At 47.4% G+C, this 13,974-nt stretch overlaps 1 protein-coding gene across 1 annotated transcript; it reads left to right on the top strand.

Annotated features, from left to right (window-relative positions):
* The first annotated feature begins 5,168 nt into the window (after window positions 1-5,168).
* LOC135537432 (ankyrin repeat domain-containing protein 1-like) lies at window positions 5,169-8,038 on the top strand. The gene is made up of 5 exons (XM_064963599.1): window positions 5,169-5,263; window positions 6,499-6,681; window positions 6,820-6,942; window positions 7,115-7,212; window positions 8,020-8,038. The coding sequence occupies exons 1-4, from the start codon at window positions 5,237-5,239 to the stop codon at window positions 7,133-7,135; spliced, it is 354 nt and encodes a 117-aa protein (XP_064819671.1). The 5' UTR covers window positions 5,169-5,236; the 3' UTR covers window positions 7,136-7,212; window positions 8,020-8,038.
* The last annotated feature ends 5,936 nt before the right edge of the window (window positions 8,039-13,974 follow it).

The raw sequence follows: 13,974 nt of genomic DNA, 5'->3' as shown, positions 1-13,974 counted from the left end.
AATTCACCTTCTGGACATCCAGTGGAACAGCCACTTTACAATAGTGCATCTAAATCATTAAGGGGGGTGGTGAGAAGGATTACTTTATCCTATCCTAGGTATTCCTTGAAGAGGTGGGGTTTCAGGTGTCTCCGGAAGGTGGTGATTGACTCCGCTGTCCTGGCGTCGTGAGGAGTTTGTTCCACCATTGGGGGGCCAGAGCAGCGAACAGTTTTGACTGGGCTGAGCGGGGAACTGTACTTCCTCAATGGTAGGGAGGCGAGCAGGCCAGAGGTGGATGAACGCAGTGCCCTTGCTTGGGTGTAGGGCCTGATCAGAGCCTGGAGGTACTGCGGTGCCGTTCCCCCACAGCTCCGTAGGCAAGCACCATGGTCTTGTAGCGGATGCGAGCTTCAACTGGAAGCCAGTGGAGAGAGCGGAGGGGGGGTGACGGAGAGAACTTGGGAAGGTTGAACACCAGACGGGCTGCGGCGTTCTGGATGAGTTGTAGGGGTTTAATGGCACAGGCAGGGAGCCCAGCCAACAGCGAGTTGCAGTAATCCAGACGGGAGATGACAAGTGCCTGGATTAGGACCTGCGCGTTTCCTGTGTGAGGCAGGGTCGTACTCATGGATGTTGTAGAGCATGAACCTACAGGAACGGGCCACCGCCATGATGTTGGTTGAGAACGACAGGGTGTTGTCCAGGATCACGCCAAGGTTCTTAGCGCTCTGGGAGGAGGACACAATGGAGTTGTCAACCGTGATGGCGAGATCATGGAACGGGCAGTCCTTCCCCGGGAGGAAGAGCAGCTCCGTCTTGCCGAGGTTCAGCTTGAGGTGGTGATCCGTCATCCACACTGATATGTCTGCCAGACATGCAGAGATGCGATTCGCCACCTGGTCATCAGAAGGGGGAAAGGAGAAGATTAATTGTGTGTCGTCTGCATAGCAATGATAGGAGAGACCATGAGGTTATGACAGAGCCAAGTGACTTGGTGTATAGCGAGAATAGGAGAGGGCCTAGAACAGAGCCCTGGGGGACACCAGTGGTGAGAGCGCGTGGCGAGGAGACAGATTCTCGCCACGCCACCTGGTAGGAGCGACCTGTCAGGTAGGACGCAATCCAAGCGTGGGCCGCGCCGGAGATGCCCAACTCGGAGAGGGTGGAGAGGAGGATCTGATGGTTCACAGTATCGAAGGCAGCCGATAGGTCTAGAAGGATGAGAGCAGAGGAGAGAGAGTTAGCTTTAGCAGTGCGGAGCGCTCCGTGATACAGAGAAGAGCAGTCTCAGTTGAATGACTAGTCTTGAAACCTGACTGATTTGATCAAGAAGGTCATTCTGAGAGAGATAGCGGGAGAGCTGGCCAAGGACGGCACGTTCAAGAGTTTTGGAGAGAAAAGAAAGAAGGGATACTGGTCTGTAGTTGTTGACATCGGAGGGATCGAGTGTAGGTTTTTTCAGAAGGGGTGCAACTCTCGCTTCTCTTGAAGACGGAAGGGACGTAGCCAGCGGTCAGGGATGAGTTGATGAGCGAGGTGAGGTAAGGGAGAAGGTCCCCGGAAATGGTCTGGAGAAGAGAGGAGGGATAGGGTCAAGCGGGCAGGTTGTTGGGCGGCCGGCCGTCACAAGAAGCGAGATTTCATCTGGAGAGAGAGGGAGAAAGAGGTCAGAGCACAGGGTAGGGCAGTGTGAGCAGAACTAGCGGTGTCGTTTGACTTAGCAAACGAGGATCGGATGTCGCCGACCTTCTTTTCAAAATGGTTGACAAAGTCATCTGCAGAGAGGGAGGAGGGGGGGAGGGGAGGAGGATTCAGGAGGGAGGAGAAGGTGGCAAAGAGCTTCCTAGGGTTAGAGGCAGATGCTTGGAATTTAGAGTGGTAGAAAGTGGCTTTAGCAGCAGAGACAGAGGAGGAAAATGTAGAGAGGAGGGGAGTGAAAGGATGCCAGGTCCGCAGGAGGCGAATTTTCCTCCATTTCCGCTCGGCTGCCCGGAGCTCTGTTCTGTGAGCTCGCAATGAGTCATCGAGCCACGGAGCGGGGGAGGGGAGGACCGAGCCGGCCTGGAGGATAGGGACATAGAGAGTCAAAGGATGCAGAAAGGGAAGAGAGGAGGGTTGAGGAGGCAGAATCAGGAGATAGGTTGGAGAAGGTATGAGCAGAGGGAAGAGATGATAGGATGGAAGAGGAGAGAGTAGCGGGGAGAGAGAGCGAAGGTTGGGACGGCGCGATACCATCCGGGAGTAGGGGCAGTGTGGGAAGTGTTGGATGAGAGCGAGAGGGAAAAGGATACAGGTAGTGGCCGGAGACTTGGAGGAGTTGCAATGAGGTTACGTCTCGAATGTTCAGAAAGTTAAAACCACGTAGCAAGAATCTTATTGACTAAAATGATTGAAATGATACAGTACTGCTGGAGTAGGTGCTGGCAGTGGCTGCGTTGTTGACTTTGTAGGCTAGCTGGCAGTGGCTCGTTGTTGACACTACACTAATCAAGTCGTTCCGTCGAGTGTAATAGTTTCTACAGAGGACTTTTGGCTGCATTTCAACCGAAATATGCCGTGTTTGATAACCGAAAGACACGGACTTCACAACTAAACGGCTGTTTTTGGTAAGTATAATTCCTTCCAGGTCTTCTGATGGAAGAACAGCAAAGGTGAGGAATATTCATGTGTTAAATTTGGGTTTCTGTGGACTCCAAGATAGAGGAGCCATCATGCTAATTGTCTGACGCCGACTCATATTATAGCCTAGTGAACGAATTCTGTAACGTTAAAAATAAATGTAACACAGCGATTGCATTTAGAAGAAGTGTATCTTTCTATATATATGTAGATTTATGCATATTTAGTTAAAGTTTATGATGTGTATTGCTTGTTATCTGCCGGAGCTATCGTCATTTCTCAGGACATTTTGAGTAGCATTTTTGAACAATGCGTAATTGTTAAAGATTTATGGATATATATAGCATATTATTGAAAAAAACATAAATGTACTGTGTAACATGTTATATTACTGTCATCTGATGAAGATTTCAAAAGGTTAGTGAATTATTTTCTTTTAATCCTGGGTTTGTTGATTGCATATTTTGTTCAACTTGGCTATGCAAATTAGCTGTGTCTTCGGTGGTGGTTTGACATAAATATGTGCTGTTTTCGCCGTAAAACATTTTAGAAATCTGACTTGCTGGGTAGATAAACAAGGTGTTTTTCTTTCATTTGAGCCTATGGCACTTGTTACTGTGTAGAGGTTAAATATTTTTAAGAATATTTTTGCGTTCCATGCATACATTACCAGCTGAACATGGGAGGAAAGTTTCCCAAATGGGAATCAAGATCCCTAACAGGTTTTAATACTTGTGAGTTTTCACTTCACTGACCACAGGCCCTAATGACAAATACTATTTGGTTCGATTTATTTTGTGCCGGTTTTCGTTTGTATTAAAATGGCATATATGCCGTTAGGACCTCTCTTCTGCCTTTTTTTACCGTATGACCTTGTGCATATCAAACTGGAGTAAATCAGCTCAGCTCTTCTTCCAGCGCAAGTGGGGCTCACAAAGCTTTTTAAGATTTAGCTAAAGCCGTTTTGTCCCCCGCCGCCGGTAAATCTGACTTGGCATTTGGCTGGGCATTATGGATCCTCTCCCCCTTATATATGTACAGCCAGGAACGAATGATTGAAGCACCTCCAGCAGTAGAATTAGGAATTATTTTCTTACACAGCACCTCCAATGGTGAATCAGCGCATACCAGGGACGCATGCTCAGGTTGGACGCTTGAACTAGGTACCTTGGGTCACCTCACTAAGAAGTTACCACAGCCACAAAGTTTTAAAAAACAACCTCTTTCTGCATTTCTCTTCTTAACCTCTTACACCTATGGTGGCGCTATTTCATTTTTGGAAGAAAAACGTTCCCGTTTTAAACAAGATATTTTGTCACAAAAAGATGCTCGACTATGCATATAATTGCTACTGTTCGAAGAAAACACTCTGACGTGTCCAGAAATACAAATATCTTCTCTGTGCGTGCCCTTTAACGTGAGCTTCAGGCAAAACCAAGATGACTTGGCATCCAGGAAATGACAAGGATTTTTGAGGCTCTGTCTTTCATGATCTCCTTATATGGCTGTGAACGCAAGAGGAATGAGTCTGCCCTTTCTGTCGTTTCCCCAAGGTGTCTGCAGCATTGTGACGTATTTGTAGGCAGATCATTGGAAGATTGACCATAAGAGACCACATTTACCACGTGTCCGCCCGGTGTCCTGCGCCGAAATTGGTGCAAAAGTCACCTGCCAGTATTTTTCCATGGGGCACAGAGAGAGAAGCAAGCTTCCACGAACTGCATGTCAATGAAGAGATATGTGAAAAAAACACCTTGAGGATTGATTCCAAACAACGTTTGCCATGTTTCGGTCGATATTATGTAGTTAATCCGGAAAAGTTTCACGTTGTAGGTGACTGCATTTTCGGTTCGTTTCGGTAGCCAGGCGCAATGTAGAAAACGGAACGATTTCTCCTACACACAGACGCTTTCAGGAAACACTGCGCATCTGGTATGTGGCTGGGAGTCTCCTCATTGAAAACATCAGAAGCTCTTCAAAGGTAAATGATTTTATTTATTTGGTTATCTGGCTTTTGTGAAAATGTTATTGCGTGCTACATGCTACACAAAATGCTATGCTAACTGCATACTCTTACACAAATTAGTCAATTTCTATGGTTCAAAAGCATGTTTTGAAAATCTGAGATGACAGTGTTGTTAAGAAAAGGCTAAGCTTGAGAGCAAACGCATTATTTTAATTTCATTTGCGATTTTCAGAAATCGTTAACGTTGCGTTATGCTAATGAGCCTGAGGCTTAGTCACAATCCCGGATCCGGGATGGGGAGTTTCAAGAGGTTAAAATCTTATTTGAAACCTAACCCTAACCTCAACCACATTTCTAACCTTATGCCAAACCTTGGCCTTAAATTAAGACCAAAAAGCTAATTTTAGTTTTCATACATTTTCCCCCAATATAGCCTATTTTGACTTTGTTGCTGTGGTAAGTAGTGGAAACCGACACCATGTCCCGGGCTGGTAAGGGGTGCCACTTGAATGCGGGAACCATGACCTAATTTCTGTTTTTAGAGATACCAATACCAAGCGCGTAAGCTATATAAAAGATGATGGATCTCAGCCTCACTCAGAACAGAATTGACACTGACCACTTTGGAAGTTGAGCCACTGGACTACTCACCACACAGACGGACTAGATATGGGACTGAATAGCGTTGAAAAGCTGGTAGGTTGTTTCTCGGGTGTCACGATGATTCACTCTGCATCAGTTAGGCAACAAATCGATGATTTCCTCTGGGTTTGGTCTGTCTGGATGTTGTTACTGATAGTATCAGTCTCTGGTTGGTAGGCTTGTGACACTTCGAAGAGTGTCAGTACATGCTGAGATAAGTTTGTGAAAGGTTTATTTCTCGGCTAAAACGGGTATATAAAGCCGAATTGGAATCCAAGTAGTAGTCCCTCTTGGCAGCCGTTAGTTCTGACATTTCAGATTTTTTTTTGTTTCAGTTCGATTATTAGAATTTCATTTCGTTCTGTTCTTTTCGACTAGCTCAATGCACACATTGCATATTTTTTGTTGTTGTTGAGATAAACTGTGCGATGTAGTAGAGTTGTAGATTCCAACAGGCAACATTCAACAGTGCAGAAAACATGGTAATTAAACACATGTATTTATTTGTTTGTTTTTTAACTAGGCAAGCCAGTTAAGAACACATTGTTATTCAAATATATAATCCATTGCACGCCTACTTGTCCAGTCTGTGTTTATGCCTGTATAGGAGATGCCTGTAAAGGAGAAGAACGCATGATCAAGAGCAGTTGCTTCTCGAGGTATTTCTACCTGAAAATACAAGATCTAAGTGATTGATAGTTGGTATTCAGCAGTCATAGAAGTATGCCTGATTTACTTTGAAGAACTACTAAAATAGTGATCTTATCAGACAGCACAGGCTGTCTGACTGAGATGAGAGGATGACTTGGAATGAAATAATAAAGTCAAATAAAACATTTAATATGGTGTTGTTTTTGAGGTTTAATAAGGCTTCTGAAGTTGTTCATTTCCAATTGTCCTTCATGAAAAATGTATCAACCCCTACAGAAATGTCCATGAATTATAATGCACATTTCCTGTTGCTGCAGGATTATTTTCACCCTGTAACAAACTGGCTCTAATTAAGATCCTACAATTAACAAAATGTGATGGTTTTCATTTGGTCCAAAATAATCCATCAGTTGGTCACCTCACAGGGTTCACTTTGATTAGTCTCTAAATGGGTTGGACACTGCTCTATTAGCAACATCCATCCTTCTTTGGCCCTTGATTATGACAGAAACATCTCACAAAGGGAAGGCTTTTGTGTGAATGGCTACCTGACCTCCATTCTCCCTTTTCCTCTCTTGGAATAGAAAGTAGTGCTTAGGAGGAGGGTCATCTCATATCCAATCTGTTTTCTCTCCCAGGTCACTGGTAAGAGGTGTGAGGGGAAGGGGGCAGGCGAGCACCTGTCAGGAGCGTTTTCAAAGAGTCTGTACGAGGCAGCCGTCAACCAGGAGAAACAGGATGCCCAGAGGTCACACAAAGACTTCATCCCAGAAGAGAATGAGAACAACACTCAGGAGGAGATCACAGTTGTCAATCTCAATGTGAGTTTTTATAGCACCTCATGTGCTTTGTACTCAATTTTAAACACTGAACATTCTACTCACCTTCCAATGCTTGATTGCTTCCAAGCCATATCATCTGTTTAAAATGAACCTACTGTATACCTTGTTCCTTTTCAGACAGACAAATCAGGCCGGGTGAAGATAGAGACCGTGGATGACCTTTTCAACATCGCGAAACTGAGGAAGAGGAGGAGGGAGAGGAAGGTGCAGAACAAGAAAGAACCTGAGCCAGAGATCATTGTACGTCCCACCACTTCCTGTTCACAATCTCTCTCTCCCTCAGGCTTAAAGTTCCTAACCATAATCAAGAAGAGGGAATTCAATACAAAAGGCCAACAATATACTAAAACAAGTCAAACTACACTAAGCTAATGTAACAAGTCTCTTTTTGTTGTCACATATCCCGACACAGTGGATGAAGACACGTTCCTGAAAGCAGCAATGGAGAATAAGTTGCTTGTGATTGAGAATTACCTGTCAGGTGGAGGTGACCCCAACGTCAGTGATCATGTGAGTACTGCATCACGTCTCTCTTATGATGACACATCGACTGCCATCTCATTCAGTCTTTTGACATGCCAGAAGCTACATTGATTGAGATACTAAATATTGAATTACAGGCAGCCGAGAGCCAATATAGTCCTAGTCTCACGATGCCATAGGACACGTAACAGGCAGCCGAGGGCCAATATATCCCTAGTCTCACGATGTCATAGGACACGTAACAGGCAGCCGAGGGCCAATATATTCCTAGTCTCACGATGTCATAGGACACGTAACAGGCAGCCGAGGGCCAATATATTCCTAGTCTCACGATGTCATAGGACACGTAACAGGCAGCCGAGGGCCAATATATTCCTAGTCTCACGATGTCATAGGACACGTAACAGGCAGCCGAGGGCCAATATATTCCTAGTCTCACGATGTCATAGGACACGTAACAGGCAGCCGAGGGCCAATATATTCCTAGTCTCACGATGTCATAGGACACGTAACAGGCAGCCGAGGGCCAATATATTCCTAGTCTCACGATGTCATAGGACACGTAACAGGCAGCCGAGGGCCAATATATCCCTAGTCTCACGATGCCATAGGACACGTAACAGGCAGCCGAGGCCACATATTCCTAGTCTCACGATGTCATAGGACACGTAACAGGCAGCCGAGGGCCAATATATCCCTAGTCTTACGGCTGCCATAGGTCACGTAACAGGCAGCCGAGGCCAATATAGGTCCCCAGTGTTACGATGCCATAGGTCACGTAACAGGCAGCCAAATGAATGTGCCACCCCGGTCTGCCCTCCCTCCTCTTTACAGTTCCTAAGGACAGCGCTACACAAAGCCTCATCTAAGGGCCGCTACACAAAGCCTCATCTAAGGTCATAATAAAGCCTCATCTATGGGCCATGCACAAAGCCTCATCTAAGGGCCGCTACACAAAGCCTCATCTAAGGGCCGCTACACAAAGCCTCATCTAAGGACAGCGCCACAAAGCCTCATCTAAGGGCCATGTGGGAGGCTGTGAAGAGACTGCTGGAGGCTGGGGCTTCTAGAGATGGCCGCCTGCTTCATTCCTAGAAAACTATGCAGTTTTTGTTTTTTTACGTGTTATTTCATTTTTCAGTACCCCAGGTCATCTTAGGTTTCCATTACATACAGCCGAGAAGAACTACTGTATATAAGATCAGCGTCAACTCACCATCACGACCAAGAATATGTTTTTCGCGACGCTGATCCTGTGTTCTGCCTTACAAACAGGACAAATAACGGAATGGATCGCATGCAGCGACTCAAAAATGACTCCGAAAAAAGAGGGAAACGTATGGTCTTCTGGTCAGACTACGAGACGGGGCACATCGTGCCCCACTTCCTAGCATTCTTCTTGCCAATGTCCAGTCTCTTGACAAGGTTGGGATGAACCGAGCAGGGTAGCATTCCAGAGGACATCAGAGACTGTAACGTTTCTTTGCTTCACGGAAACATGGCTCACTGAGAGACGCTATCCTTCAAGCGGTGCAGCTAATGGGTTTCTCCACGCATCGCGCAGGAGCCAAAACACCTTCTGGTAAGAAGAGGGGGGGTGTGTATGCCTTATGGCTAACGCAGGCATGGTGCGAAGGAAAGAAACATACAGGAACTCAAATCCTTCTGTTCACCTGATTTAGAATTCCTCACAATCAAATGTAGACCACATTATCTACAAAAGAGAATTCTCTTCGATTATAATCACACGTATATACCCCCCCAAGCATTACATCGATGGCTCTGAACGAACTTATTTAACTCTTTGCAAACTGGAAACAATTTATCCGGAGGCTGCATTCATCGTTGTTAGATTTTAACAAGGCTAATCTGAAAACAAGACTCCCTAAATTTTATCAGCATATCGATTGCGCAACCAGGGGCGGAAAAACCTGATCACTTGTTACCTAACTTCCGCGACGCATATAAGGCCCCGCTCCCGCCCTCTTTCGGAAAAGCTGACCACGACTCCATTTGCCAGATACCGGCCTACAGAGCCAAAAGCTAAAAAAGAAGCTCCATGAGGTTCTGTCCAACGTTGTTCAACTAAGTTGACCTCATGATCAAGACTGCTTCCATCACGTGGACTGGGACATGTTTCGTATTGCGTCAAATAACAACATTGACGAATACGCTGATTCGGTGTGCGAGTTCATTAGAACGTGCGTTGAAGATGTCGTTCCCATAGCAACGATTAAAACATTCCCTAACCAGAAACCTTGGATTGATGGCAGCATTCGCGTGAAACTGAAAGCGCGAACCACTGCTTTCAATCAGGGCAAGGTGTCTGGTAACATGACTGAATACAAACAATGCAGCTATTCCCTCCGTAAGGCTATCAAACAAGCTAAGCGTCAGTACAGAGACAAAGTAGAATCCCAATTCAACGGCTCAGACACAAGAGGCATGTGGCAGGGTCTACAGTCAATCACGGACTACAGGAAGAAATCCAGCCCAGTCACGGACCAGGATGTCTTGCTCCCAGGCAGACTAAATAACTTTTTTGCCCGCTTTGAGGACAATACAGTGCCACTGACACTGCCTGCAACGGAAAAATGCGGTCTCTCCTTCACTGCAGCCGAGGTGAGTAAAACATTTAAACGTGTTAACCTCGCAAGGCTGCAGGCCCAGACGGCATCCCCAGCCGCGCCCTCAGAGCATGCGCAGACCAGCTGGCTGGTGTGTTTACGGACATATTCAATCAATCCCTATACCAGTCTGCTGTTCCCACATGCTTCAAGAGGGCCACCATCGTTCCTGTTCCCAAGAAAGCTAAGGTAACTGAGCTAAACGACTACCGCCCCGTAGCACTCACTTCCGTCATCATGAAGTGCTTTGAGAGACTAGTCAAGGACCATATCACCTCCACCCTACCTGACACCCTAGACCCACTCCAATTTGCTTACCGCTCAAATAGGTCCACAGACGATGCAATCTCAACCACACTGCACACTGCCCTAACCCATCTGGACAAGAGGAATACCTATGTGAGTTTTATTTGAGACGACTGTACAACCATTAAGATTAATTGTCAGATTCAACTGAAGATCTCTTTGTTTCTTGGGACCTAGAACAAGCATCTCTGTTTTGTCCCGAATTTAAAAGTAGAAAGTTTGCAGCCATCCACTTCCTTATGTCTGAAACACATGCTTCTAGCAAGGGCAATTTTGGGGCTTCACCATGTTTCATTGAAATGTACAGCTGTGTGTCATCTGCATAGCAGTGAAAGTTAACATTATGTTTTCGAATAACATCCCCAAGAGGTAAAATATATAGTGAAAACAATAGTGGTCCTAAAACGGAACCTTGAGGAACACCAAAATTTACAGTTGATTTGTCAGAGGACAAACCATTCACAGAGACAAACTGATATCTTTCCGACAGATAAGATCTAAATCAGGCCAGAACTTGTCCGTGTAGACCAATTTGGGTTTCCAATCTCTCCAAAAGAATGTGGTGATCGATGGTATCAAAAGCAGCACTAAGGTCTAGGAGCACGAGGACAGATGCAGATCCTCGGTCCGATGCCATTAAAATGTCATTTACCACCTTCACAAGTGCCGTCTCAGTGTTATGATGGGGTCTAAAACCAGACTGAAGCATTTCGTATACATTGTTTGTCTTCAGGAAGGCAGTGAGTTGCTGTGCAACAGCCTTTTCTAAGATTTTTGAGAGGAATGGAAGATTCGATATAGGCCGATAGTTTTTTATATTTTCTGGGTCAAGATTTGGCTTTTTCAAGAGAGGCTTTATTACTGCCACTTTTAGTGAGTTTGGTACACATCCGGTATGATTATTAGTGGCTATTGTATGAGCATAGCACCCCTACAGTGCATTTGAATATTGATGTTTGATACGGTAAGGTCGATCTATTTTACAAATGCTTAGTTAATTTGAATGTTTGTGTTTTTTCCCATGCAGGAAGGCAAGTCCCCTAGTGAGAATCTTCTGGCTTGGCAGAGTGGTGCTAAAAACATCCTGTGTAACATCAACAATGACAAATCTGTCAAGTAGAACAATGACTGAGGTCTTGGGAAAATCCAGCCAATGACTGAGGTCTTGGGAAATCCACCCAATGACTGAGGTCTTGGGGAAATCCATCCAATGACTGAGGTCTTGGGGAAATCCACCCAATGACTGAGGTCTTGGGAAAATCCAGCCAATGACTGAGGTCTTGGGAAAATCCACCCAATGACTGAGGTCTTGGGGAAATCCACCCAATGACTGAGGTCTTGGGGAAATCCACCCAATGACTGAGGTCTTGGGGAAATCCACCCAATGACTGAGGTCTTGGGAAATCCACCCAATGACTGAGGTCTTGGGAAATCCACCCAATGACTGAGGTCTTAGGGAAATCCACCCAATGACTGAGGTCTTGGGGAAATCCACCCAATGACTGAGGTCTTGGGGAAATCCACCCAAAGACTGAGGTCTTGGGGAAATCCACCCAATGACTGAGGTCTTGGGGAAATCCACCCAAAGACTGAGGTCTTGGGGAAATCCACCCATGACTGAGGTCTTGGGGAAATCCACCCAATGACTGAGGTCTTGGGGAAATCCACCCAATGACTGAGGTCTTGGGGAAATCCACCCAATGACTGAGGTCTTGGGGAAATCCACCCAATGACTGAGGTCTTGGGGAAATCCACCCAAAGACTGAGGTTTTGGGATAATCCACCCAAAGACTGAGGTTTTGGGAAAATCCACCCATTCATTCAGATGATCATTAATATGTGATACTGATTGATTTGTTGAATGCTGATATTGCTGGCCAGTATTAGGGCTGTAGCTTCCATCCATTTTGATTTTGTTTACAGTGCTACAGTATATTTAGTTTGAACATTCAAACGAGTTTTAACCAAAACTAGTTTCTGGTTACATTCACCTGTTTAAACACACAGACAAGTGATAACAGTGAGCTGGTAAGGAAAGTTGTTGTTGGTTAAGAGGATGTTTTGAACAGGAAATCGTTTGAGTAATATTTTTGATGTTTTTTAGAAGAGATTCTGGAATGCAAAACATCAAGAGACCTCACTGAGTTTTGTATGTATTGTAAAGTTCATCGGTAAATTTTGCTTGTTATTTATTGTTCAAGTCAATAAAACAATCTTCTGTTTTAAAATAGTTTTTTTGTGATCCATTGTAAATATTTTTGTTGTTTGAGTCTCAGTAAATTAACAATGTAGCCTATAACTTCAAAATATTAAACTGGGTGGTTCTTGCATTCATAGCGCCTCTCAGTGGCGACCCGTCAATCAGGGCATGTTGGGCAGAGCCCCATCTGCTTGGAGCCTGTCACGTATACTCCCTCTCCGGCCTCTAGGTCATCTGAATGCTGATTATCCCGCACACCTATCACCACCGTCAAGCACACCAGTGCCTCATGACACTCACCTGGACTCTATCACCTACTTGATTATCTGCCCTATATCTGTCACTCGCCTTGGTTCTTTCCTCAGGTGTTATTGACTCTTTTCCATGTCGGTGCGTTGTTTGTGTTTATTTATTAAAACACTCCCTGTACTTGCTACCCGACTGTCAGGGCACTCGTTACAGAACCACCTCGCAGAAGCATCAGTGTTTTTCAGACGCAATGACGTCGGATCAGAAATGCTGCATGCCTGCTCAGCCAGATCGCCGTAGTTCCCCTGCTCAAGCTGCTCGCCAGGCTTCCCTGCCTCAGCCAGATCGCCAGGTTCCCCCTGCCTCCTCCCGGCTCGCCAGGCTCCCCTGCCTCAGCTGGTTTGTCGGGGCTCATGCCTCAGCCAGATCGCCAGGTTCCCCCTGCCTCCTGCCGGCGCCAGGCTCCCCTGCCTCAGCCAGATCGCCAGGTCCCCCTCCCCCCCTGCCACTCCGCCAGATCGCCTCGCCAGGCTCCCTGCCTCAGCCAGATCGCCAGGTTCCCCTGCCTCCGCCAGGCCCACGCCGGGCTCACTGCCTCAGCCAGATCGCTAGGTTCCCCCTGCCTCCGCCGGCTCGCCAGGCTCCCCTGCCTCAGCCAGATCACCAGGTTCCCCCTGCCTCCGCCGGCTCGCCAGGCTCCCCTGCCTCAGCTGGCTTTTCGGGCTCTCATGCCTCAGCCAGATCGCCAGGTTCCCCCTGCCTCAGCCAGATCGCCAGGTTCCCCCTGCCTCCGCCGGCTCGCCAGGCTCCCCTGCCTCAGCTGGCTTGTCGGGCTCTCATGCCTCAGCCAGATTGCCAGGTTCCCCCTGCCTCAGCCGGCTCGCCAGGCTCCCCTGCCTCAGCCAGATCGCCAGGTTCCCCCTGCCTCCGCCGGCTCGCCAGGCTCCCTGCCTCAGCCAGATCGCCAGGTTCCCCTGCCTCCGCCGGCTCGCCAGGCTCCACTGCCTCAGCCAGATCGCCAGGTTCCCCTGCCTCCGCCGGCCCGCCAGGCTCCACTGCCTCCGCTCGGCTCGCCAGGCTCCCTGCCTCAGCCAGATCGCCAGGTTCCCCTGCCTCCGCCGGCTCGCCAGGCTCCCCTGCCTCAGCCAGATCGCCAGGTTCCCCCTGCCTCCGCCGGCTCGCCAGGCTCCCCTGCCTCAGCTGGCTTGTCGGGCTCTCATGCCTCAGCCAGATCGCCAGGTTCCTCCTGCCTCAGCCAGGCCCGCCAGGCTCCCCTGCCTCAGCCAGATCGCCAGGTTCCCCCTGCCTCCGCCGGCTCGCCAGGCTCCCCTGCCTCAGCCAGATCGCCAGGTTCCCCTGCCTCCGCCGGCTCGCCAGGCTCCACTGCCTCAGCCAGATCGCCAGGTT

This window comes from Oncorhynchus masou, unplaced genomic scaffold, assembly GCF_036934945.1.
Source record: "Oncorhynchus masou masou isolate Uvic2021 unplaced genomic scaffold, UVic_Omas_1.1 unplaced_scaffold_7762, whole genome shotgun sequence".
Taxonomy (NCBI): Eukaryota; Metazoa; Chordata; class Actinopteri; order Salmoniformes; family Salmonidae; genus Oncorhynchus; species Oncorhynchus masou.
Note: the sequence above shows the minus strand (reverse complement) of the source record. Positions and strands in the feature narration are given on the sequence as shown.

Coding starts and splice junctions, on each gene's coding strand:
- LOC135537432 (XM_064963599.1), top strand. CDS start 5,237: ATGGGACTGAATAGCGTTGAAAAGCTG. Junction 5,264..6,498: donor TGAATAGCGTTGAAAAGCTG/GTAGGTTGTTTC, acceptor TTTCTCTCCCAG/GTCACTGGTAAGAGGTGTGA. Junction 6,943..7,114: donor AACCTGAGCCAGAGATCATT/GTACGTCCCACC, acceptor ATCCCGACACAG/TGGATGAAGACACGTTCCTG.